This window comes from Colletes latitarsis, chromosome 3, assembly GCF_051014445.1.
Source record: "Colletes latitarsis isolate SP2378_abdomen chromosome 3, iyColLati1, whole genome shotgun sequence".
Classification (NCBI taxonomy): domain Eukaryota; kingdom Metazoa; phylum Arthropoda; class Insecta; order Hymenoptera; family Colletidae; genus Colletes; species Colletes latitarsis.
In genome coordinates, this window is record NC_135136.1 from 31,588,987 (window position 1) to 31,615,834 (window position 26,848).

General features: G+C 33.3%; 3 protein-coding genes across 11 annotated transcripts in view; 1 reads left to right on the forward strand and 2 right to left on the reverse strand.

The window, feature by feature from the left end:
• The window catches only part of Per (period circadian regulator), a 95,641-nt gene that overhangs the window by 40,464 nt on the left and 28,329 nt on the right, over positions 1-26,848 (forward strand). For 7 of the 9 annotated variants that reach the window (XM_076762314.1, XM_076762317.1, XM_076762319.1 and 4 more), the window contains exons 12-17: positions 121-314; positions 2,014-2,174; positions 2,249-2,493; positions 2,587-2,805; positions 3,502-3,813; positions 5,239-10,419. In XM_076762314.1, coding sequence (XP_076618429.1) covers positions 121-314; positions 2,014-2,174; positions 2,249-2,493; positions 2,587-2,805; positions 3,502-3,813; positions 5,239-5,352 — 1,245 coding nt within the window. In that variant the 3' untranslated portion in view covers positions 5,353-10,419. Of the gene's footprint in view, positions 1-120; positions 315-2,013; positions 2,175-2,248; positions 2,494-2,586; positions 2,806-3,501; positions 4,124-5,238; positions 10,420-26,848 lie in introns of those variants that run through there. The other 2 variants (XR_013079432.1, XM_076762322.1) reach the window with 2 other exon arrangements.
• LOC143340410 (sodium-coupled monocarboxylate transporter 1) lies at positions 10,420-23,688 on the reverse strand. Its single transcript, XM_076762323.1, has 15 exons — positions 23,386-23,688; positions 20,755-21,087; positions 19,557-19,771; positions 18,749-18,800; positions 18,038-18,105; positions 17,778-17,932; positions 16,487-16,627; positions 15,596-15,704; positions 14,366-14,475; positions 14,108-14,294; positions 13,780-13,866; positions 12,762-12,850; positions 12,032-12,145; positions 11,758-11,947; positions 10,420-11,481 (listed from the first exon to the last, which is right to left on the reverse strand). Exons 2-15 carry the CDS (start codon positions 21,011-21,013, stop codon positions 11,404-11,406), a joined length of 1,854 nt encoding a protein of 617 aa, XP_076618438.1. The 5' UTR covers positions 21,014-21,087; positions 23,386-23,688; the 3' UTR covers positions 10,420-11,403.
• Positions 24,066-25,800, reverse strand: Prosbeta1 (proteasome beta1 subunit). The gene is made up of 5 exons (XM_076784419.1): positions 25,600-25,800; positions 24,954-25,021; positions 24,738-24,869; positions 24,377-24,651; positions 24,066-24,304 (listed from the first exon to the last, which is right to left on the reverse strand). Exons 1-5 carry the CDS (start codon positions 25,693-25,695, stop codon positions 24,177-24,179), a joined length of 699 nt encoding a protein of 232 aa, XP_076640534.1. The 5' UTR covers positions 25,696-25,800; the 3' UTR covers positions 24,066-24,176.

Here is a 26,848-nt window from a genome sequence, read left to right on the forward strand (position 1 = left end):
CTTTGCATTCTATTTCAATTTGATAGATTTGTTATTACGCTTACGGTTGACTTCGCGTCGTTTTCGTATGATAATTAGTACCCGAAATAAAAAAACGTATGTTCGATTGTATTTTATCAGGTGTCGAAACACGACGAAGTGTCGAGGACAAGTACCGCGGGTCAATTTCCAGCGAACGTTGCTACAACGGTTACGAACATGAGCGTCGATCAATCAACTGTAATTCAGACAGGTGCTAATATTAATTTATGGCAGCCTCTATCAGTCACAGTGCCCCAACCACCACCTGTTCAACAATGCAATGCGCCGCAAAAGTGAGTACCTTTTCAGCGTGAACAACTCGATATTTGGTTGTTTAGATAAGTTTTTTCTAATTTCGAGAAACGTGGGTCTACTTATATGGCCCCACCACGCGACAATATATAATAAATATAAACAATATAAATAGGGTATTCGTTTAAAAACTTTCTCAATTTCAAGGAAATATAGTTATTCTATTTATTTTTCATTTGTTAAGTGCATTTTTTTAGACTTTCTTGGAAAATCTTTTCCGAATAAAATATAATACCTTTTGCAGTCAAATTTTCAAGATTTATTTATACATGTTTCAGTGATATTTTTAAATTTTTTGTTTGAAATGAAGAAACGTGAAATATTCTTAATATACATAATTAGCCATAAAGATTTGCAGATATATTTTCTAAACTGTATTCTTTAAGAAAATGCAAAAAAAAACGATTTTTTCAAAGGTTTACACTAGAATGCCCCTTAACACTAAACCCATCGTCCCTTCGTGTGTACCCATTCCTACCATGACCGGTCAAATGACCAGTCTTTCGTTTTCCTTTTTACGAGGGAACGTACGTCTAATTTTTGCATTATATGTATAGAAAGTTGTGTTTTAAAGTTTATTCGTAAGATATCCTTCTCTTTTATGTCGCATATTTTTTTTTCAAAGCATTGAATTCTAAGAACCTGTACAAAAATATCCAATACTTTTACTCTAAACGTGCATTAGTACTTTAATAGTATTACTAAATTAGTCATTTTCATCGGGTAGCAGATAAAAAGCTCTTGAAAACAAATTTTCATTCAAGTCGATACAGTAGTTAATTCCAGACAAAACAATTACTTACGAAAAAATGGTATAGTAATTATGTAAACACCCTGTATACAAATTTAAATTAATTTTCAATTAAATAAACAATTTATGATCCAGTTTTATCGCACACCAGTCGTATAATCAATAGGAATTGTTGAAACATTTTTAGGTATATAGAGTCAAAGTAAATTTCAAAATAAACATAGAAGATAGCATAAATTATAGTAATTGGTATATCCATATGATAGGGGATGAAAAGCCCTTAAAAATAAGCATTTGTACGAGTCGATAGGGTAATTAGTTCCGGAGATATGACGATTTTAGTTTCAAGTTGATGCGGTGGCTAGTTACGGAGATATAAGGGTCCGAAGCGTTTGTTTACTTTCTTGATACGGCCTAGTCAAGGTCGTTGACCGGCACGTGCTCGGAGAAACTAGGTCACTAGGCCACGATAGTCACGAGTCACGTATGAGAGAGAGAGGTCTGGCGCGACGCGTCAGATGGAGACAGCGATAGTCGAATTAAGAAAAATTACCCCTTTACATAAATTGCGATATCTCCGAAACGGGAAGTCGGATCGCCAAAAACCAAAAGCCATTTTAAAGAGGAAGGTTCGCCGCTTCCAACGATGGCTCAATAATGCATAAGACACTAATAGTTTCGGAACTGCACGCGTCTAAAATTTTAGTATTTTTAATACGCGTTGTTAGACTGTTTTAAGACAGTGATAACTGAAGATTCTCTCCTTTCGTCTTTGCTATACATATATTTCCTATTTACATTGGAAGCTAACCAGAATTTGTTTTGTTCAGAATTACGCTGGTTTAAAATTCCAAATTTTGAAGAACTTGTTCATCAACGAGTAGACTTGATTAGTAGACGAATCTATAACAATCGTATTTAAATTTTAGTGTCCATTCACAAGCAATACCCAGAATACCAATATTGTCATCGATGATACCAGTATATTATGTTCCGGCTCCACAAACGAACGACCCCGCAGTTTTATCGCCCCAGCAAGAGAAACTTAGCCCATCTCAATCGATGCAACCTCCACAGTCGAATCCTTACAGTATGTATATACTGATAAAGATAAAGAACAGTTTTCAATGAAAAAGCAAAACAATTATTCGAACTATTTTCCAGTGTTTTTGCCACTCTCGTACGTCGCGACAACGATGGCTGGAGTTATTTATCCTCCAGTATTCGGTGCTCCACCGATGGGGATGATGTACAGACCATTTTCAATCCCTACACAGACACCGATCACGCGAGAAAACAATCAATCCACCATCGACCAGTGTTCCCATCGAAAACGACCAGCGAGTCAAGCGACAAGCGTCAAAGCTGAACCCGGAAGTACCATGGCGATGTCTGAATCCTCCAAAAAGGTAAAACGAACATTTGGTGTCTCGTTAGATAATCGTGGAAGTTTGTATAAATTGTAAATTTAACGTAAGGAAACATTATGTAACGACGATTAGGTTCTATCGCCCGGTGAACTGTTTTCTTCCTGCCTGAGCAACGATGGAGGATGCTCAAGCTTGGTAGACACACCGACACCGGTGAATCCAAAAGTACGCAAACAAAACGATTACAACGTCGACGATTCGAGCTCGTCGAGCTTTTACAGTAGCTTTCTGTACAAAAGCAGCGACAGCAGCTGCAATCCTGACCAGAAACCAACGGAGTATATGCCAGAGGTAATTGATAACCAGATATTGAGCAGAGTTGGAAACATGGCTAGAGTAAAAAAATGAAAAAGGAAAGAATTTCACAGTTTTTTATGACTAATACTACAGTGTAAATCAATCTTGCATATTTACATTATTTTTCGAGAAATAAAGGCGACCCTCCATTTATTGAAGTCATATGTCATATGTTTTTATATATGTCGTATGTTTTTTTTATGTCATCTGAAAGTATTTGTCAAAACGAATTCACTCCTGTATTGTGATCTTCAAGGTCAGGAATGAAAGAACAATTTTGAATATTTCATAACATTGTATTTACAGATATAAATGATTTAAAAACGAAAATACAACAAGCACGTGTTTTCGTGCACAAGGAGATCATATTGAACATCTTTTATAATCTCATTAATAAAGAGCTCTTAATAAACATGATGTAATGAAATATTCAAACGCTTTCAGGTGATATAAAAAAAAATATGACACTCCATTTAAAAGATTGAGAGTCACTTTCATTTTTCAAGAAAACTGTAAAATTTTGTTCTTTTTCATTTTTTTTTCTAATTAGAATAGTTATCGAAAAATTCGCTGGCTAGTAATAGAATAAACTATCAAGCAGTATTAGCAGTGAATATTTCTTGTAAGTAAAAAATATTTCTCGATCATTAGACAAGTGAGTTAATTAGTTTACGAACGTTTGATCGGCAGGATAACGCGAAGCAGCATCAAGGCAAACGAAGAAAAGAACCGCCGTGGCTCGAAGGCGTCCAATTGACGCCGGAATTGATATACGAATACCAAATACACCCGAAGACCCTGAACGAAGTACTCCAAGCCGATATGGATGCCTTAAAAAATTTCAATCAACCTCTCCTGGTGAACGACCAACTGGGCCAACTCTATCTGGATTTGGAAGTCGAGGGATTCGAAACGAAACTTGTTCTCGAAGACGGTATCACGTCCAGCGGTAGTGATAGTGGAAGCAGTAACGAAAGTTGGACTGCTGGAACAATGTCGCAGGTAAAACATTGTCTTGAGATTTTCTGTTAAGCTTATATAGGCATGTACACGTTAACTTTACAGCGAGTGTAAAGTATTTTAATTTTTTTAAAAAAAAAAGAGAAGCACAAACCTACCACAGGACTTTTATTTTATTTACCTTGACTTTTTCTTTGTTGTGTCTCACTGAATACGCGTCATTTCAATTAAATATTCATTGAATCAATTGGACATTGCAGCAGAGAATTTTAGATCTCAGATCATACTCGATAACCAGAATATGTATATCATCATAGCGTGTAATTAATATAAATATATAAATCTGGGAAGAAGGTATCGGTTCAGTCTGTAAATTCGTGTGCATTTACACTTGTGTTTATGTATTTTGTCACTGATGTTAAAATGATTATCTATTAACGATAGATAATGCATGGAGTTGACGATAATAATCGATATAAACAATGTATTGTAAATATACTCCCTACTTCGTGTTTTTGTCACAAATACGATGAATAAATGATCGGTGAAAACCGGGAAAAGCTAGAATCTAACATTTTTATTCGTTATTCGTGAATAATATTTGCCCAATAACAAGATTATAAAACTAAGTACTAAGAGAAATTTTTAGTTACGTAGTTTCCAATAATTGTCTATAATTCAAATTTTGTCTGTCAACGTGTTAAGCATATGTTAGAGTAGGCATAGTCATTTTCTTGTTTTATTCCGTGTACGGTCGTAAAAATGCACACGAACGTATGGGCCAAAATGATGCAAGTATCTCGGTACTATGGTTCTGAACGATGTAAATTTCACACGATAAAAAGAAATACTTTTATCAGCTTCGAGAATCGAGGTTTAAGAGGGTATTGCTGTCTGGACTGTCATTTTTTCGACCTTTTTTGTGAATTTTTTTTAATACTAGATAGGCTGTTTTGTACTGAGAATTTTTTCATCAAAAAGTATTAAAAATTGTTGAAATCACAATTTCTTGTTTTGTGGCTCTTTTGAAAAAGGTTGGAACTAGGGAAAAGTCGAAATCTCGATAAATAAAGGAATGATTGCACTTCGATTTTCGAATTTCTATCTTTTAACCTTTCATTTGTCTTTAGTATATTAAAAAAAAAATAGTAAAACTTCATTAAAATCTCTAGTTCCAGCGATAAAGGCGTGTCCAAAGAAGTAAATCGGTCTGTCATATCTTGAAATATCATGGAAGTCAGTTTAAAAAAACCCCCATTTAAACAAGAAGAACTCCCACAATTTTTAATATTTTTTGATGAACAAAATACTGTACATACTTGTAAGACGAATAAATATATCTCAGTACAAAACAGTGTACCTATCGTTAAAAAAAGAATCGTAAAAAATGTCGAAAGAATGACAGTCTAGAGAGCAGTATCCCTTTAACGACGATTGTACTAAAAGGTTCAAGGTCTTGTTTTACAGCAAAAACATAGAAGGAGAATGGTGAAATACGGTAAGCTCGTTATGATTCACGAAGAGAACGCGCCATTGCCACCGGCGTTACCACCTCAAACGGTACCCTGTCAGCAGTTGTAGAAACAATCTAATTACGACCAATTGCGACCAAAACGGTGTTATCGAGTTCGAGTTATTCACCCGCGGTGCGCTGTCGCGAATTTCTTTTCGACATTTCAGTTGCAATTGGTCGCTGCACACAATTCTGACGTCATCCGAACCGTTATGTCATCGCGTTTACATTTCAATTACGAGGCAGATAAAATTGTCTACATCACGCGTATATGTATATTTACGAGTAACATTTTTTTATATACACAATATATATTTAGCTATTTAGTAAAATGTATTTGACCTTTTCTTACGTACGCATACACATATATACTGCGATTACTCCTATCGTTATTATTGTTATATTTTTATATTTCGAGGCACGTAGAGCGAGGATAATAATTTTATCAATGACACAATTAAAGTTAGAGTTTCGTCGATTAACTAAACGATGCGCATACATTTTTAACTGCCTCAGACGCGCTTTCTTCTCTTCAAGGCATGCGAGTCAATTTGTACGATTAGAAATAGACGTTTAAAAGTAGGGTATTTAAAACGATAAGGAATCGAAATCATAACGTTTAAGATTAGTCTGTCGAGACTTAAGTTCCTTGGAAACTTCATCGAGCGTGGCTCGTCGGTACGTTATCGTCTCCTAGGATGGTATTTTTATACGGCCGTTGTATCGACGACGATTTGTAACCACGGATGCGTCCTTCGAGGATGAAAGAACTTTTCCGTCGTTACGAGGTTCCTCTAATCGGACGTACATGGACGTCCACGTGATTTTCTCTAATTGAATTCGAGATTCTTTTCAACGATGAACTTTTCATACGTAACGTTATCGGGTAGAATCTCATTGTTTGAAAAATGAGATATCCGTTGGAGAGTCCGACGACTGCACAACGTATTAATATAGATTTAATGTAAATGAGAGGGCGTGGGGGAAGTAATAAAGGGAATTGATAACGTATAATTTTATAGTAGGTACGGTAGACAGTCGGAGAATTGGATCCAAGCGTTAATTTTCTTCGTCCTTTTAACAAGCCTTTGTCGATACTCAATAATTTCCATTCCATTTTACAATTATCGTATAATTGGACTTTCCTTGTTACATTAGTCACCTAGAATAGAATTAATAGAATGGAGCTCGTTTGCGAATAATTGTGTTCGCCGTTATAATACATCGACTGTTAGTTGTTTCTTTTCATTTTGTTCGGCATTTAATTAGAACGAGACGCTTTAAATTCGATTTAATTTTAAATATCATTTATTCTATAACGTTTTGCACGGATTATCGTTTCGAAACGGGGACCAAACGACGAGATAATTCCCACAGTGGATCAGAATTCAATTTTAGCTATTCAGACATTCCAATCAATTTGATCCTTCTTGAATTAATCAATTTCATTGTTTCGAAATTTTATTAAGAATAAAAATATATAATTATTTATCTATTCAAATTGGTTAAGATATTTTAATAGGTACAGGTATTATATTACAATAAAGTTAATCTTTCAGATAAAGCTTCGTGTTGTTATAAGCCTCTCAGTTTCATGATTGACAATCTTTGATAAAATAAATATAAACGTTTATATTTATATGAATGTTTAGAAAAATTACTGTCAATAAATAATTTTTTGAGTTTGAAAGCTACAAACATTATTTGACAGTTGGGCAACTTTTTAAATTATTTTTGGTTTATTTCTTTGACTGCTTAACTATAAAAAAGCAATAGCATGACCCAGTTCATTAGAAGAAAAATGTTATAATGATACATACAGAGTGTTTAGCCACCCCTGGGAAAAATTTTAATGAGAGATTTTAGAGGCTAAAATAAGACGAAAATCAAGAATATCAATTTCTTGACTGAGGTTTCGTTAAAAAGTTATTAAAAAATTAAATTAAAAAATTTCAAATCATTCTGAAAAAATTATTTTTAGTTACGGGGGTCAATTACAATATATTGTAAAATCTTTTTTCGTTGTTTTCTGTGTTCGATGAATTTCAGAATAAAATTGTAATTCTTTGTCTCTTTTACTTTTAAAAAATCGAATGTGATCGATCAATTTCTTTCATTACTTTGATACTACACATTGAATAATTCTTGTTCGATCAAAATTGAGGAATCCAAAATACAATATTTTAGAATTATTTGTTTAATAAATTCACAAATATAATTTTTATACACATTTTTCATAATATGTAGCCGTTAGTTAGTTAGTGCAAAATGATCGTTTGTCATGAAATTTTTCTACTACACGTTTATAGGTAAATGTAAATATCAAAAAAGAAACATAACTCATCATCCTTGAAGCAATCATCTATAGTTACAATAACAAATGTTTCACAACTAAACACATGGACAAGAACAATGAAATTTTCAATTATCTTTGTACGGATAATTCTATAGTTAGAATATTGAATAATCATTTCCTACCTTTTCGATTCATTTTTTTTTAATTCGTTAAATCGCTGAATGTTGAATCTGATCTTCTGAGCGTTGGTGCAAAATGCAAAGAAATGTAAAATCAACCCTAACAGTAGCCAGCATACGAAGACGCGTTCAGTTAAGTGTCGTGTAGAATTTTACAACGGTGAATCTATGACGTTCCCCAAAAGGAGCTAGCAAACATTTTTATCCTATGGAAATTCTGATCTCTTCAGATGTGTCGGATGAAAACGCAAACAAAAAAAATTGTGATTTCGTTTTGATCACGGCACAGAACTGAAAAGATTACACGCACGTTTTCTTGGCGATAGGAGGAAAACGTCTTTGAATCTTCATTCTAGCATTTGTACGATCGAAAAATATTTTATATATCATCTATTTGTATACATAAACATATATTACTATTATCGATATGCCTGTTGATCTATCGTATAATTCGAAAGGTGCAAGAAATATTTTGTATACTAGTGATCTATGAATAATTCTTTGGAGCTAACGACGTGGCCAGTCCTTTAAATGGCCGAGGCGTTGATTTTGTACATGCAAAAGTAACCGAACGTTTACGCTTGCATCGTCCTAAAAAAATCGAAATCTAGTCCAGACTGTATAAAGTAGTTGCGTGACTGACGTTGAAAATTTCAGACAGAAACCGACGATGTTACCTTGACCATGAATAATGGAGTAATTTATTTGTTTATCGTTCGAGGTGGCATCGTTCGTTTGTACGTGAGATCTTCAACATTAACTATACCTCGAGCAAAGAAACGAGGTAATCGGTACTGAGTTAAATAATTTTCTTTTTATGATATCATTCGAATTTAGATATTTGTATATTTTTTAAACGCGCTATTATCGACTGGTTAATATTCCGTTAATATCCATAGAAGCGATCAATAACGTGTATCGTTTATTAATTACCATTTTTAGTATTAAAACGTATAGTATATTTACCGATTATTATTACCATTGAAATAGCGACAATTATAATTAGATGGTTTCAGAATTCGGATCACGTTATATTAGCACAACATTTTTGTGATTTTTTACAAAAATGACCGTTCGAAAGAATTGTACGTGTAAATAAATAAATAAATGCACGTTCACGCATACGAACGTGTATTTATTTATTTTATTAGCAGCGTATGTATTTCTTCATAGTTGCATTTGAGATGGCGTTTTATGATTTATATGAGAACAAAAAAAAAAACAATAATTTGCGTCGAGAGCATTTAATAACGATGGTTTATTCTATAAGTACAAAAAAAAAATAGATTTTATACTCTCCGTGCGCGTACTTTATTCGCATACATAGTTTTCCTAGTTTTTAACGTAGTTGTTTCTTTTTTTATACGTTTCGTTAACATTTCAAGTACCAGAATCTTGAGAGAAAAGAGATACTATGATTGCAAATAGTGAAAACGATAGGAAGATAACTTTAAATTTATATCTTTATTGTATCGTGTGTGTTTCGTTATTTCTATTCTCGCTTGCAATATTGTAAGAATTACAGTAAAATTCTAATTATCGAGCATTCGTCGATACTTCATATTCATTTATTCGGGAAACATATTATAGTTATTTAAAAGGCGAATTTTCGTCCAATTTTGTTACTTAATCGTACAATTTACCGCGTTACTCGTTTAATATAAGTTAATACCGACTAATTGGGTTGAATCGTGTAACGAGCACTTTCGTAGTAAAGTAATTATGACTATCTGACACGAGATATCATCAAATACACTTGACACGTAATTAATAAAGCCTGTTATTTAAAAAACTACGTTTACATTACATTATATCTTGCGATTCATGGAAACAAACTATACTCGTGCAGTTTGTCGTCTTCCTCAAGCATAAAATATCAGAGTGCCGTGTCTGATTACATTCCTGCCTAATTCATGACATGATTAATCCGTGCAAACATATTCTCCAGACGATTTGTATATTGATATCGAAATCTTTGTATAATCTGATGCTCAATTCTATAAATAAATAAAAACTGCACGAGTCACACGATCGCGAATATATCTACAGTCAGTCAAAGTGATCTTAAACATTTGTTACACGACCATCTTGTATTGTAAAGGCGTAATAATAGTAATAGCAATATATTGAACATTACAGTTTCGTAATGTGAATATTTTTCTAGCATTCCTTTCAGGTATAAGTGATTCGTTTATTATTCGAAAAGAATATTTTCTTGTTTTTAAAATTTGTCATCGTTGTATATCTCCTGATAATGTATAATTTTTATATATCGTTTCTATTCTGCAAATAAAAATTATTTCACAATTCACTATATACCCGTTAACGAGTTAGCGTAACGAAAAAAAAAGAAAACATTTTCGGATAGAATTCGCGCTCACCCTGAAACTGTACCTTTTATTCTTTGTCTTTTTCATTTCTTTTATTGCACAACGAAAGATGAAAGTGAAATAAACACGTTTGTAAAATTTCATCCCTTTCGTATTGGATAGTACACGTTTTACAAGTGAAAGTACAACTTCACTAAAAGGATAGCTAGCATAATATTAGAATACTGTCGCATATATTATCTTTGTACATTTCCGTCAACGTTGAAATACACGTATGAAATATACTACGTCTATGGGTAAATGTAAACAAAAAACTAACAAACAAACATACTGTGTTGTCTTCATTTTATTCCTGTTTATATTTGGTATCAAACGATCTTTGTCGCTTCGTATCGCTACAACTTTCATTTCGTCGTCGGTGTTAAGGAACCTTTACACGATGAGACTTGCTTCGGGGCACGTCCCCTGACAAACGATGGATTTGAAACCATAAAAATAAAATTAAATCGTCTTTCGTTCATTCATAAATAATTTAACAAAATCCTTTGGTTTATTTTGCTTTCCTTTAATAATGATATACGAAAAAACATATTCCTCTTAACACTATGTGGACTGGTGTCTAGATATACTTCTATTAGGTATTGAAAAAAGTTACTTTATGTAGTTTTAGAAAAACTAGTTTTGAAAACGAAATGAAAAAATTAACGAAACGCTAAAAGACGAGTTATTTTCAAGGCATCAGGAATGAAGAATTATGCGAATAAACTGCTGATAGATAAAGTATCACGAGTGGAAAGTTTTACCACGTCTTCCCTATAGTTTGAACCTATTTTTGTAACAAATAAGCATTTAAAAAACAATGATAATATCACAATAGCCTCTACCTAACTTGTCGAAAAAAGGAACTCGAGATTTTTATATTACTGAAATGTAAAAGCTTGTAGAACGTTGGAAAAAGGTTGCAGCATCGATTGTTTCGTTGAATAGAATTGTAATGCAAGAAAGTTGTGATTATTTGAAGTTTCTGATCTCAGATATTTAGAAATCAGAGACTCTAACTGATTCCAGATGATTCTCAAACCAATTGCTCGTCGCGAGACACTGTTCGAGGCAAGTCTCATCGTGCAGTGGCCGCTTTACACTCGTTCGTACTCCGACGGTTGTTCGTTTCGTGCCTTACATCCATGATTGGTCTAAATTTATTTTATATTTCAGGCTCGACTAATTTAATATTTCAGCTTGTCAACCGAACACTTCGTCGCGCACAGTTTGTCGACCTCTGATTCGATCAGCATCAATGATCATCGGTCAAAGTCAGACCAATGAAACGCTCTCGGAAGCGTTCTCCTCTCTGACTCTCCTTACTTCCATGCCAACTTCTGAGCTCCCAATCTGCACGAAAAAACGAAACCCATCCAAATGGAGCTCCTTAAAAAATGCTAAGCCCTTTGGAGTCCGGTAGAACATTGCCCAATGTATAAAGTTTTCGAACGAAATCGATAGTCGATACATTGGTTGCATAAACTAATTTAGTTGTCTCAAACTTTTTCTACGTATTTTGTTTGAAATTATTTTTTCTTTCTTGTGGACGGGGGAGGGGGGCATACCAAAGGCGCGGTTGCATCTTTTTGGAAGACATTTACGCGCTGGACAATTATTGAATATTACCTCGACCGATTGAACTTCTTTGTCGGACCTTTTTAGGAATTTTCTTATAAACGGGGCCAACAACATTGGGTCCAGCTTCTCAACGTTTTCTGACGAGATGAGACTCACTGCCAGGCCAACGCTCATTGTTACCAGAGCACCGGTGACGGTGTACCAAAGGTAACTGAGACGATACAACGCCAAAGGTTCTCTGAAAATTACCTTAGAAAGTGTATCCGAACGTTCACCGTTTCAGAAATTCGTTTCTTCGTTAAATATTTTAATGAAAACTTACGGGAGAAACTCGTCGTCTTCCAAGATCGAATCTGGAGGGTCGAATAACAATAGATTCTCTACCTGAGGAAAGGAGTAGTAGCATCCTTCCGTAGTGACTTGTTTCTCGTCGAATCTATTAAACATTTTACATTATTAGAGAATACAAAATTGTGATAGAAATGAGAAATATTGTTAGTCCATATAAACACGTCTTTATTAAAACTCTTCGGTGGAATTGGACAATAATATCTGGCAAGGAATGAAAACAATATTTTACAAATAAATAAATACATATATGTAGGGTGATCCATTTAAATCGAAAGTTCCTCCTTTCAGACGAAAAGTTCTTTCTATTGGGGAAAAACACGAATGCTTATGTAAGTATATTACGCAAAAATTAAAAGTACATAGAATCAAACAATTGAAAAACATGTATAAAATAGAAAACATACAGATAACAATATTTATTATATACTAATAATTGAAGTTTATGAAAAATCTGTGTTATTCGAACCCGCGATGTTCGAGGGCCAACTGTAAATCGTTTTAATGTACCTAAGAAAAAAAATATTGTATAATTTAATTAGATATCATTGTTTGATTCCACCGAAGAGGACCGAAATACGTTGGCAGGAAGCTTTAATTTTAATAAAAGGACATTTACGTAGACTAATGATATGAGTAATTTCTTTTGATAGACGTGCATATGTACGAATTACAAAATTATTGCTGGATTTAAAAAACCTTACTTTAATCTTCCACTGGCGATCGCTGCTTCGGCTGAAAGGCTGATCCATCCCATAAAGCCCAAACCAGAAAGACCACCGATGAGAGCACCCTAAATTTTGTATAATATCGTTATGCCCACGTTTACAATCAGTAAATTAATCCAAAGGGTATTTTTAACGAGCAACAGAGAAATATATAATTTTATAAATTTTGTACAATAAGAATTAGAAATTATAGAAACCATCTTTCTATCGATACGTGTACCTTACGAATGTAGTATACGAGTAAGTGTAATTAGAAAATTTAATTCAGTAAAAAGCATATTCTAATACATATTTTTGTATTTTTGACTGAAATTTGTAATCTTTATATCGGTCCTAACAATCGTTCTTATCACTATAGAAACTATCAAATATAAATAAATATTAATCTTTTGATCTTTTATTATAAGTATAAATCATGCAGTATCGAATATTCTAACTTTAACTTTTAATAACACGAAGAAAGAATATCATGCAAGAACAATTTTTTGTGTAAGGTTATTTTTTTAGTTTCTTTTTAAGATCATCGGTTTTTTTTTTATCAAAATAATGTATATTTTTTGTATTACATATTAATACTTTGTCGGTCACTGTCACGTGTATGTGATGTTACTGTTTCAGTCACCATGTCATCATCTATTTCACTTATCGTATTTATTGAGGTTCAAATATTATATTATGTGATTATAATATATAATATAATTCCCTATAATAATATTCCTAGCATCTTCGTGTGCCTCTGCGTATCTTTTACCATTTAATGTTCCGTTAGTAAAATATTTTGGTATTCAAGGAAATTTAAAAGTGATATTTTAAACATATTCAAATGCATTTTTCACACGATTTAAGATGTAACAGAAAAAAATAATTCACGCTTCTTTCATCAGAAGAAATCAATGGCCATTTAAACTAAGCCATGAACGATTTTAGGCGCGTATTGCTGTATGTGGATTTATGTTACCGATTGACACTAGTTATTTATTGAATTTCTGCGTACATTGGCATTCACCCAGGGCAACAGGATTCCCATACTGAAAATACCGAGGGACGGTCCACTGGCAATGGACGCCAAGCTCATCGATAACTGAAACACACTCTATTTTAGATAAAAGCTCCCTCGAATTGTGTATTCACACGGCAGAGTTGGGCAAATTTTATTCTCGAATAATGTATAAAATTATTGAATATTGATTTTCAAAAAATCGTTGATAAATTTGAATCTATAAATTTACAAATAAAACGTATATAAAAGTTAGCGTATGAATCAGTCTGAAAGCATTCGTTGTTTGTGAATAAAATTTGTTCCACTCTGTCGCACGGTATACCTGCAAAACGTGGGAACCAGTTTTTTCAACGACAAACACGAGAGCCACGCAGATTATCCCTAAAACGACTACTGTGAGTTTCATTAAAATGTCCGCCACTCTGGGAGTAAACGGTGTCTTCCTAAAGGGTTTCACGAAGTCTTCCAACACTACCGCGGACATGGAATTTAAACCAGTTGACAGAGAGCTAAAGCGTCGAGACAGATAATTTTCGATCATTAGTCACGAACCGCGGAAGACATTCTCAAAACAATTTACCTCAATGCTGCACTGAATACACCAGCGACGAAGAGGCCTGGAAGACCAGGCATGTCTCCCAATATGTTCATTACGAGCAATGGCAACAATTGGTCCTTTGCACCTGCTAGCTGTACCAAAAATATTCGTTTGAAACATCGAATTTACAGAATATATTTCCATTGATACTATCCATTGATATTTTTTAGGCAAATATTTACTCATTTTTTATTTACTAAATGCAATAGTGCTGATCATATTCTAAAACAACGTTTACCACTTTTATGTTACTTTGTCATGTTATCGATATACTATAATGAAATGGTAATCAAATAAATCTCGGAGCATATCACTATTTTCCCTTAAAAACTATAATTTAAATTGTTTTTGTCTATACAGGGTGTTCGGCCAGCCCTGGGAATAATTTTAATGGGAGATTCTAGAGGCTAAAATAAGACGAAAATCAAGAATATCTATTTGATGATTGAGGCTTCGTTAAAAAGTTATTAATAAATTAAATTAAAAAATTTCAAATCATTCTGAAAAAATTATTTTTGGTTGCGGGAGTCAATTACAATCATTTTTGATGAATAGACATACCCCCAAAATCCTACGCACTTTCGAGAAAAAAATTCCTTACCGAAAATATACTGTGTGGCCGGAAATGTTTCTATAATTTTTTAACGAAGCCTCAATCAAAATTAGTATCCTTGATTTTCGTCTTATTCTGGCCTCTAGAATCTCCCAATAAAGTTTTTTCTTTTTTTCATTGCTTGGAAAACCCTGTATATTTTCTGTCTCAAAACTCTTATAGCTACAAACGAACATAAGCGTTTCTTGACTAAACTACTTCAAATCAGCGAAGCACAGTAGAGTATTGTCTCGTTATAAGACATAATTTCCGTTTCGTTATAAGTAGTCTGATTATTTCCTCCACTAGGCACGGTAAATTTGCAAAAGATCAGTCGAGTATATCTTTTACATTTTGACCACGTCGGTAGTTCTAGCGTTAATGACGTTCATGCTTTGATTGACGAGAAATTGTTAATAAAATATAAAATTCTAATTCCTGGAACAGAAATCAGCCCAACATGATAGACGATCAAAGTAATATTATAAATTATTAAACGTCTATTGAACGACAAGTATTTAATATTAGAGATATAGGTGATATCCGTTGAATATGAAATCTGATACTTCCAGTTCAGGATATATTGTGAAATTGGACTATCAGGGAAGTGTGATCATTACCTTCGTCGTAAGTGGATCACACTCATGGTACCAGGCATATATTAACATTCCCGCGTATCCGCATGTTCCCATTAAAATCAAGACTCCGACTATGAAACACCAGAGAGCTCTGGAATGCACAATTTCACGCATCGCGTTATTTACTGTACCATTCGCAACATTCTATTTCGTACCCTGGACCTGGGCACTTCCGGGACACTATTTTAAATAACGTGCTATCTAATTTTCACGATCATTTAATTTCTGCGATAAAATTACATCATCTTATTTCAAGAAATATCTTTGAAAATAATAATTCTGTATTTGAAATAATTATTTTCTAAACCAATTGACGTATCCCGGAAGTGTGATATTTTGAAATATTTCAATCCTCTGTTTGACGCTTCGGTCAATGTTTATGTTCAAAAAGAAAGGCCATTTCATTATTTGACAATTATAATACAAGATTGTCATGTTTCAATATTTACAGTCAATGCACGAAGATTGCATATTTAAAACTTTAACAGAAGTTGAAAATAATTATATCGATGATGTTAGTAAAACAATAGATATTGTATTAAATTTAATAATAATTAGTATAACAAATCATATCATATTTAATTATTCACTCCAAAGCTTGTTACAAAATATAATCAATAACCATGTCAAATATTTAACATTATTACTTCAATGCTCGTTTTAAATATCTGTTACTTCAAATAATGAAATAGCTTCAAGACCAAGCAGTTGATGCGACGTAAAACATAAATAAAGAAGCAAAAAAAGAATTACCGTGCGGTAAATAAAAGATTGAAATATCATTTCATATAGTTATTTTTTCTTTTCATTTCAAATAAAGTTTTCCCAGATCCGTGACGCGCGAATAATAAGATCTACGGAATATTAATGTACCTTCTGGCCGATTGCAACGTGGGCAACGAGAGATAACGCTGTATCATATTTTGATTGATCGCGGCTATTTGCAACCAGTGGACGAAACCGCCAATCACCAGGGACCAAATTGTGTGCCTCGTAAGAGGATTCCAATCTGTCCTATTAGATGATAATTCATACAAGTTAAGAACAGTATGCACATAATTAACACGTTCGCTACCGCCGTTTTGTATTTAATATAATCCATGCTTTTCACTATATACAAATTAAACGTGTTAATACTAAACCTACCACAACCGGTTACATGACTGTTTTTAAAATTTCGTTTAGAATTTCTAACATGCAATGTTATTTTAACGCCATTTAACTTCACAATTTTCACTTCTGTACCACTGTTAGAAGCTGTAAGGCCTCCCCTTTGAAGTGTCTTTTGTTTTTTTGACGATTCGATTTTCCGTTTTGGAGATAACGTAATTTATGTAAAAGGATATCTTTTTAAATTCAACTATCTCTGTCTCTTACCAAGGCCGTAGTGAAAGTTCATTGACCTCGCGACGTAAACAATGGAAAAGTAAACAAACGCTCCGAACCCGAAAAATCGTTATATCTCCAGAACTAATTATGCTATCGAGTTTAATGAACACTCATTTTAAAGGGCGTTTCATCCCTTATCCTCTGAATGGAACAACTGTTCTAATTTACGCTGCCTTCTATATTTATTTTCATATTTATTTTGACACTATACACCCAAAAAAGTTTCAGCAATTCTTATCGATCATACGACTAGTGTGCGATAAAACTGCATTATAAATTGTTTATTTAATTGAAAATGAATTTAAATTTGTATACAGAATGTTTGCATAATTACTAACTAGCATTTTTTCGTGAATAATAGTTTTCTCTGGAACTAACTACTGTATCGACTTGAAAAAAAATTCGTTTTCTAAGATGTTTTATCTCCTATGTGGTGAAAATTTAAAAATTTTGACGTAGTTTGTACATTTTCTGTACATTAAGTTAAAGTACTAAGTACACACATTTAGATTAAAATTATTCGATATATTTGTACAGATTTTTAAAATGTATGCTTTACGAAAAACTATGCGACATAAAAGAGAAAGATATCTTACGAATAAGTTTCAAACACACAACTTTCTATACATATAATGCAAAAATTAGAAGTATGTTGGCTCGTAAAAGAAAAAAAGAAATATTGATTATTTAACCGGTCGTTATAAGAATGGGTATACATAAAGTGTCGGTAGGTTTAGTGTCAATTTGGATTCAGTTACGATATTATGATACTTACGTGGGAAACTCCAACCTTCCAGATTCTAAGTTCGTTCTTAATACCAACGACAATCCGCCCACGTCGTTTGTCCCTTTAATAACGATCAGCAGCATAGAACCGTACATTATGAAGGTCTGAATGAAATCGGTCCACACCACTGCTTTTAAACCGCCCTAATCAGCATAACATAACGTTACCGCGTGTCTCCGACGAAACGTGAAATAATAATTACAAAAAAAAGAAAAGAAAAAAATTCAATTTACGAAATTGTTGCTTACCACGCAAGTATAAAAAATGCACACGATACACACGAATGGAGTTACTATATGCACATTCACACCGGTAACTGTAAGTTGCAGTACGTAATTAGTTTACACGTTCGATGTACGGTTGAGACACTGGATGGAAAATCGCCCGTAAATCACTTTATACTAACTATGTTAATTTAAATATATGTTATATATAAATTCCAACGAGATAAATAATAATTGAGACATTTGATGGAAGAAGAGCACATTCGTCTATGCTCTTTATATGATTCTAACTATGTTATTCCACCTTCCAAATCCTGGAAAAAGATGAACCTGGTTTAAAAGCTAATAAAGAAAAAGACGTGGATCTAATATAAGAATCTAATTATATCGACGTTCGAGAAAGAAGAATATTAACGTATAGAAAAATTATTTTTTAGAAATTAAATTTTTTCTTCATTTTTCTACTTAATTTCGTTTCATTCACCAAGCAACATTTTATCTCATTGATGGAAAAAACAGCACATAAACCAATTTTTAATTTAAGTTATTTACAAAACATTTAAGAATATACTACTGTATCTTTAAAAAATTTAGTCTTTCTCATTACATTTGTTTCATTAAATAACACCGCGATGAAAAGTTTGAAATTGATTTTCTCGAAATCTCATTTTGGCGTACGTGACCCTTTTCCATCCAGTGCCTCCGTTTTATCAGTAATTACACAATGTATGATACCTTGATTGAAAGCAAGCGCAGGTACATAAATAACGATAGGAAGCCACATCATCTAAAAGAATAATAAACGTATTGCTAAAGAAATTTAGAATAGAAGCAAATGAAATTAAATTTAGTCTATCAAGGTTAAACCATATTATATACTCTTTTTAAAATATGTGAAGGCCATTTCTACTTTTTTTTCTTTCCCCAAAATTCCCAAATTCCCAAAAATTCCCCAAGAAAGTTCTAAAAAACACACCTCATACTAGAATATCCCCTCAAGCAACTCGACTAAATTTGTTTGATTTGACAAATTTTTCTGTTACTCACATAGTTTAAAAGATAATACAGATAATAATTTTACTGGGATTCCCTGTCTAATTTAAAAGTCTGAATTTTACCATATTAATTTGAAAATTTAAATATAAGAATCTAATATAAAGAATATAAAAATTCATAAGAATTTAACTGTATAATGGAGTAAGTTGTAATTATTATAATTGAAAGATTAGCTACAATGAGGAGGCAGCTCCATTTTCTACACATTTTTTGTTACATATCCTATTTCATTAACAAAAATGTGATCTTTCATTTGGTATAAACAGGCGTTGGGCCCAAGTAAAAAGTATGGCCTTTTCGCAGGAGATCAACAAATAATAAAGAGGTATTCAAACTCAGTGTAAAAGTTTCTTAAGACAAATATTTGTTGACCATATAGCGTGTTTAAAAGCTGCCTCATTATTGCAACAGGCCCTTCAATTATCGTATAGTTTGATGAAATAAATTGTTAAAAGCTTGTATCGCGAAAACGATGAAATTAACTTACGATGCTGATCGAGAAAAGCACCGATCCCAGTAATCGAATCTTTTTATTGAAACGTTTTTCGAGATATTCGTAGGTACTTGTCAGTCTGAGTCCATGGAAGACCGGTAAATATATTCCAGACATCACGAAACCGACGATGATGACGCCGAAACAGACACAAAGGTAGCTGGTACCATGTACATAAATCTCCGTCGGTGTACCCAATAACGAAATACCTGTTATTGCAATAATAATTTGTAACTTTGTATGTCGGATGAAAAAAGAAATTAAAATAATAACAGTTATCGATTCTTAACGAATTACGATTAGATTATCCTTTTCCAGGGGCGAATTCAGATTTGCTCGGAGCAAGAAGAGATGAAATTTATTAGGTCACCCCTTAAATTCGTGCTATTTGATATCCTCAAATTGACAAGGATAAAATTCGTAACTTAGTTGGGAAAAACAATATTTATAGGTTCGAGAGACTTTCGAAATTTTAATTCTATGTTCTTCACTGGCGTGTCATTTCTCAATTCAAATTTCATTTATAGCAACGCAAATTGAATTTACGAAATACACGATTGAAATTGAAATTATAAGACTTTATACGTTTTTGTGGGGAAAAGAATAGTTTCTCATTTTTCGAAATCGTATCACAAAATTACATTGATGTTGCTAATTGTTCGCATTAATACAGTTTCTCGAAGTGAAAAAGATTAAACATACTAACATCAACGATTCATAGACATTTGAAAAAATGGAGATTGCATGAATATTTTTGTTCACGTATGAAATAAAACCGAACTTTTCCTATTCCACTTAATAACTGAAGATGAGAAATAGACTTTATACAATCTCCAGGCTTTTTAGTCGGTAAACAATTGAAAAATGTCAACGCGCTAAAGAACAGCTTTGTACAACATTTGAAGTTGCAATACAAAACTCAGCACGAACTTATGGAATGACATATCTTGATAATATATTATCTTTCTCATGACAAAACGAAACATGTAAAATGAATAAAAAACTGGATTCGCCATTATCCTGTTTCCATATTCAAACGAATAGTTAAATGTATTACATTTAAAATTTAACAAATAAATAGAGAAAAAACTGATCCTGTTTTAGTGATAAAAAAAGTGTCGATAATTGTGACATTTATTTTATTTCGAAAAATGGCGCGAATTTCAGTGCTTTTGAGTAAACAAAATCGTACCAGATATAAAGCTGGCTATTAGACTCAAACTGACGGGAAAAGTCTTCATGTTTCTTCCACCCACCAGGTACTCGTCTTCTCCCGACGATTTTTTAATGAAACCAAAGTAAATCCCGACTAAACCACAGGTCAGCAGCATGAACGCGAAAACCAAATAGTCCCACATGCCGAAACTCCGCATCATTTCGCTGACTTCCTGGACCGTAGGCATATCCTGCAGCCAGGTTGGTCGGTCGTCCAAGGAACTCTCCGCGGTCATTTTGTTGCAAAACGGAATTTTGCAATCGATCCAACGCCTTCAGGCGCTCCGCGTCACTTGTGTCTTCTGAGCAACTGATGATCGAATTTATTTTAGAAAAAAAACAAGAAACAAAGATAAAGATAAAAAGTTTTAACGCGTCGATTTCGATATAAAACTTTTTAGGTATGGTCAGCAGAGATTGGATTAAGTTCAATATACAGGGTGTTCGGCCACCCTTAGAAAAATTTTAATGGGAGATTCTAGAGGCTAAAATAAAACGAAAATCAAGAATAACAATTTGTCGATGGAGGCTTCGTTAAAAAGTTATCAATGTTTAAAGTTTCGCTCGTTCTGAATTTTTTTCTCGAAAATGAGTAGGATTTCGGGAATATGTCTATTCACCAAAAATGATTATAATTGACCCCCGCAACCGAAAATAATTTTTTCAGAATGATTTGAAATTTTTTAATTTAATTTTGTAATAACTTGTTAACGAAGCCTCAGTCAAGAAATTGATATTCTTGATTTTTGCCTTATTTCGGTCTCTAGAATCTCCCATTAAAATTTTTCCCAGTGATGGCCGAACACCCTGTATACTTACGAATCCGAGTCCTAGCTTTTGAATTTAGAATAAGCACACCCACTAATATACTCTTAATCGAAATTTCAATTCATACAAGAACCGTCAAGAATTCTGTACAACAGTTATCTCGCCAAAAATTCCAACAAACTATTAATAAACGATACTACTCGTTTCCAGAAAAGGGTAAAATATAATAGAAAGTAGAAGTTTAGTAACAGACTACTATGATGTATGAAACTTAAATCATATTGTGAAACATCTACTTCTCATCAGAGATCAGAAGTACGTTACTTTAGTAAGTAACAGCAATTGTTTAATAAAACAACTAATAAAAAAAGAAGAGTCTTATGCTATATTTACGGATGGGAGTATATCCAAAAGTAGAGTGTCTGTCGAAAGTGGTATCGATCAGTCAATTCGATTCAATTCGAGTCAATTCGAATCAAAGTCAAATCGATCAGTAGTAAGAAATATAAATGAGATACTGTAGATATTATTTTTCACAAACGTTGCCAATTCTTTGAGATCACTACTCGTTCTAAATCTTAGTATAAGATTTAATCCATGTATTATCCAGATTAGGAAAACACATTTGAATTCTCTATGCATCTCATAAATATACAAAATCAAATTTTATTGGATACCATCGCATATTGGAATACAGGGTAACAAAATTGCAGACCAATTAACTAAAAGTGCTACACGTGCACCCTCTCCGAACTCTTTTATAATTCCCTCCACAGACTTTAAAGAAATACTTTAAAGAAATCTTCAGCAACGAAAAATACAATGTTTTTAAACGATGAAGGCAAATTCAAGGATACCAATTATTTCAATTGTTTTTATAATGAGAGAACAAAAACAAGCAAAATATATTTTGGGAACTAAAGCAAACCAAAAGTTCTGCCTGAGGTAAAAGTTGTTCAAAATTTTATCATTTATAACGTATTTAAAAATCATTGAAATCAATCGAGAGGGCAGGCAATCGAGAACTTGATCTTATAAATAAAATATATAACATTAAGTACTTAAATACGAATATTATTGTTTAAACGTCTATCGTATTGCTACCAGAAACGACATAAGTATGAAACAAGAAAACTGAGTCAAAATATGGCTGTGCTAAAATAAACTTCAAGCAATATGTACGTATTATTTTTCATAAAAGTAGTATGAACGAATTAGTGAGATTTTACTAATAAAAATGAGATCAAACGCGATCTCGTTTAAACTGTATTTAATACTTTGGCGGCTGCAGTCACGTGTACGTGATTTTACTACTTCGAACCGCGTCAGCATTTATTCAACTTAATATGTCTGTTCAGGTTCAAGTTTTATCTCGTTTACTTATTATGGTATCTGTACGTTTATAATTCTTCATATGCTTTATTTTAATTAGAATGTCACAATGTCAATTTAGCCCGGCTCTGACAAACACCATTGTACTGGAGAGAAAAAAGAATCACTCCCGAAATAATGTTAAGTAATTTTTATTTACAAAGAAGAATATCTGACCCAATGCAATTAGCAATTTTCGCCAGAATTGATTTTTCTTTCTACTTACAATACACTTGGAATACAATTTAAAAGTTAATTCCGGATAAATATATTCATATGTATTTATTCATAAAAAAAAATTGAAGAAAAGTTAATTTCAAGCATAAGCGAGGACATAATCTCATAACTAGAAAGCTCGCTGTACCTTTAATTTAAAATGTTACGACACAAATCGCGAGGAAGTTTCAAATAAAAACGAGTGCTTTTTATTTTACGCATTTTCGACGAAATAATTGAAAATTCTACTTACCGTAACTGTTGTACTCGATAATTGTTTCGTCCATTAAAACTTTTTCATCATGAAAGAATCGTGCAACGGTGGACTTCCACTACTTCCGCTTGGGTACATTTGCAGAAAAACAGTAAATTAAAATGTATAATAAAATTTAATGAGGGAATATATGAACGATGCTCCGCTACACACGATGTACACTTATAAAAAAAATGTTTTTACGTTTTACATTCGAACTAGATAAAAAAAAAAAATGACTTCGACTGTGACACGACGGACAATGTAATGCGTGCTGACCGTAGAAGGTCGCAGAGTCGCAAGTGACAGTTCATCTGAAAAGAGGCAAAAGCTCGAAGCGGCTCGATACGATTGCACACATCATGATTGTGCCATTGTGACAATTTTCTCATTAAACCGACAATGGACATTAAGTACGAAGTTAAAACGACCGGGTATATACCGGAGTGAATCGTAAGTGAATAATACGACCTAGATATAGTTGTAGTTGTGTAGATGTGTTTGGTCATCACATTGACGGTCGCGATTTAGCAAAGCTCACGAATGATTTTTGGGCATCAACGAATTATTTATTAATATTGTCACAACGTGCTGTAACGATTAACGCGATATTTTAAAAACCGTACTTTAGCAAAATATTAATTTTGGGACAGGTTACGCATTAAAGAGAAACAGTAGAATAATTTTCGTTTAGATTTAATTAAGAAACTCGACATTATCGATACAAGATTTTTAGAACTATAAAATAAAGTTTACACAAGTGAAACATTTGTATATAATTATTAAGGTGTTCAACCCTCGTAGAAAGTTGGTAACTCATTGCCCATTATGACTTTCCTTTCAATTCCTTTTTCTGTAATAACGCCAATTCGAATTACACCACCGCTGCTACCGTCACGAGACATCGCCAATGCCAATGCTAAAAAATTAAAGAGATCTATAAGTATCAAATTGTTAATATCTTATCGATCAAAGTCTGCTAAATACTTACTATTTTCTACTAATTTAACACACTCTTCCTGCGACATGTTTGGTTTATATTGTGAATCCATGTAACCATACACGTATGAGGAGCCAGAGCCTCCAATTGAAATTGGTTGCCGTACACACATACCACCTAGTGGGACGCTATAAACTTGACCTCCCTTACAGCTGTCCCATCCTGCTACCAAGATTCCAGCCATTAAAGAATCCCGATAATTATAACATAATTCACGAAATACATGTGCTGCTGTTTCTACTAATGGATCCGTGCCTAAATCCATTCTGAAAATTATTATTGTTTCTTACAATGTAATAAATTCATAATAATTAGTGTAATTATGTATGGTTTGTATATGCAATCTAGTTACTTGTGGAGAGCTAAATGATATGCGACTATGTCTGAAATAGCTTGAGTATCTGCTGCAGAACCAGAACGACAACAATAAATATAGTCTGTTATTTTAGTCAACTTGTCGGCAAACCGATTGGAAATGTAAGCTCTAAAAGAATGTTAAACAATTATACAAGCATTATTACATTACAAATGTCAGTTATATTGTTTTAAAATACAATTTACACCTTACCCTGCTGTTGCTCTAGAATCTGCTCCAATCACAACTCCTCCATTGAATTCACAAGCCATGATTGATGTCTAATTAACCAAATAATTTACATCTATACAATATTGGGCATCGCAATACATCAAAGGACAAATTTTCTTTTATGAATTATAAAATTATTATACATAAAATAAATATGGAAATTCATGAAAATAAATGTGTGTTGCAAGCATATTAAAATTATTTTGATGAATTATTTTTTCAATCTTGTTTTTCTCGATAATGGAAGATATTACAAAATAATTTTGTTTCACATTTTTGACGTGGTTGTATGAAAAATCACTCGAATTAGTTTTGTAAGACAAAGACCCGCTACATGGGATAAATTATTAAACTTATACTGAAGGAAGATTTCGAGAAATTGAACGATGACGACAGTAACATGTCTTCATCATCTTTTTGAAATGTAAATAACAGAATGAACAAATAAATAAAGTAAGTATATATACGCGTAAAAATTAAATTTTTGGTGGAGGTGTGGAACTATGCGAACACTGTATTCGATAAAATGATCGAATCGGTCAAAAACCCATATCATGCGAACTGTATAAGTTTGCATTGTCATTCTAACCTATAAGCATGTCAGTATTAAAGTTTTGTCAAAACTTACACCAGTACTTTGCTCCGAATGAAGCCAGTCTGGAACTAAATTGCCAGTAACTGCACCCACATTAGGTTGAATTAAATTATCCACCATATAAGCCATTATTTTTAAGTATCAAAAAACTATTTCTTTACGCCGACTAATGCACACGCTGTTGAATATTAAAAGTGTACTTTACGACTACAGTGCAGAGATACCAATTGTGCACCGGGTGCACTACTCACACTATGCCAAATCACGCGTACATGAGTTCGTAGAGTTTCGGAAAGTCGGCAAAGGCAAACTGACACATGCTCTCTTTCTCGATTCTCCGAATAGTTCGTTATTTTCAACGATAGATGGCGCTTATTTTTCGACCTCAAACCCTCTGGTGCTAAAACGCCCAAGTTTGTCGTGGAATAGTTCGTTATTTTCCACGATAGATGGCGCTTATTTATCAACCTCAAACCCTCTGGTGCTAAAACGCCCAAGTTTGTCATGGAATAGTTCATTATCTTCAACGCTAGATGGCGTTTATTTATCGACCTCAAACCCTCTGGTGCTAAAACGCCCAAGTTTGTCGTGGAATAGTTCGTATCGTCCACGCTAGATGGATTTCTCAACAAGCTTGGGCTTTTTAGCACCAGAGGGTTTGGGGTCGAAAAATAAGCGCCATCTATCGTTGAACATAACGAACTACTCCACGACAAACTTGGGCGTTTTACCATCTGGATTTCCAAAGTGCTCGGAACATTTCCAAAATGCTGGTGGCCTTGCGAAGAAGTGGCATGTATTTTATAGCTAAGGGAATAATGGGGAGGGAAAAAGAAAGGTAAAAATGATGAGAACATATAGAATTCCTTGAAATTATATCATTTATTGTCATAGATTTACATTATACAAAGTTTTAATACATATAAATACATTATACTATATCATATCATGTCAGAAGTTATCAGTAACGGTCAGCAGTGGTCAGCAGTGGCATGCAGAGACTAGTAGGGACCAGCAGGGGCAAAAAACTGACAGGGACAAAGGTAAACTGACACATGCTGTCTTTCTCGATTCTTCAAATCTACCCGAAGTAATTTCGAACCGCCTCGTGGGAGTCGAGAGAGCCGCCCAAGTTTGTCGTGGAATAGTTCATTATCTTCAACGTTAGATGGCGCTTATTTATCAACCTCAAACCCTCTGGTGCTAAAACGCCCAAGTTTGTCCTGGAATAGTTCATTATATTCAACGCTAGATGGCGCTTATTTATCAACCTCAAACCCTC

Coding starts and splice junctions, on each gene's coding strand:
- LOC143340410 (XM_076762323.1), bottom strand. CDS start 21,013: ATGACCGCGGAGAGTTCCTTGGACGACCGACCAACCTGGCTGCAGGAT. Junction 12,146..12,761: donor ATCGCCAGTGGAAGATTAAA/GTAAGGTTTTTT, acceptor AATGTTTAATAG/ATTCGACGAGAAACAAGTCA. Junction 11,948..12,031: donor GAAGACGACGAGTTTCTCCC/GTAAGTTTTCAT, acceptor GGTAATTTTCAG/AGAACCTTTGGCGTTGTATC.
- Prosbeta1 (XM_076784419.1), bottom strand. CDS start 25,695: ATGGCTTATATGGTGGATAATTTAATTCAACCTAATGTGGGTGCAGTT. Junction 25,022..25,599: donor ATTCGGAGCAAAGTACTGGT/GTAAGTTTTGAC, acceptor TTGGTTAATTAG/ACATCAATCATGGCTTGTGA. Junction 24,652..24,737: donor TATCATTTAGCTCTCCACAA/GTAACTAGATTG, acceptor AATAATTTTCAG/AATGGATTTAGGCACGGATC.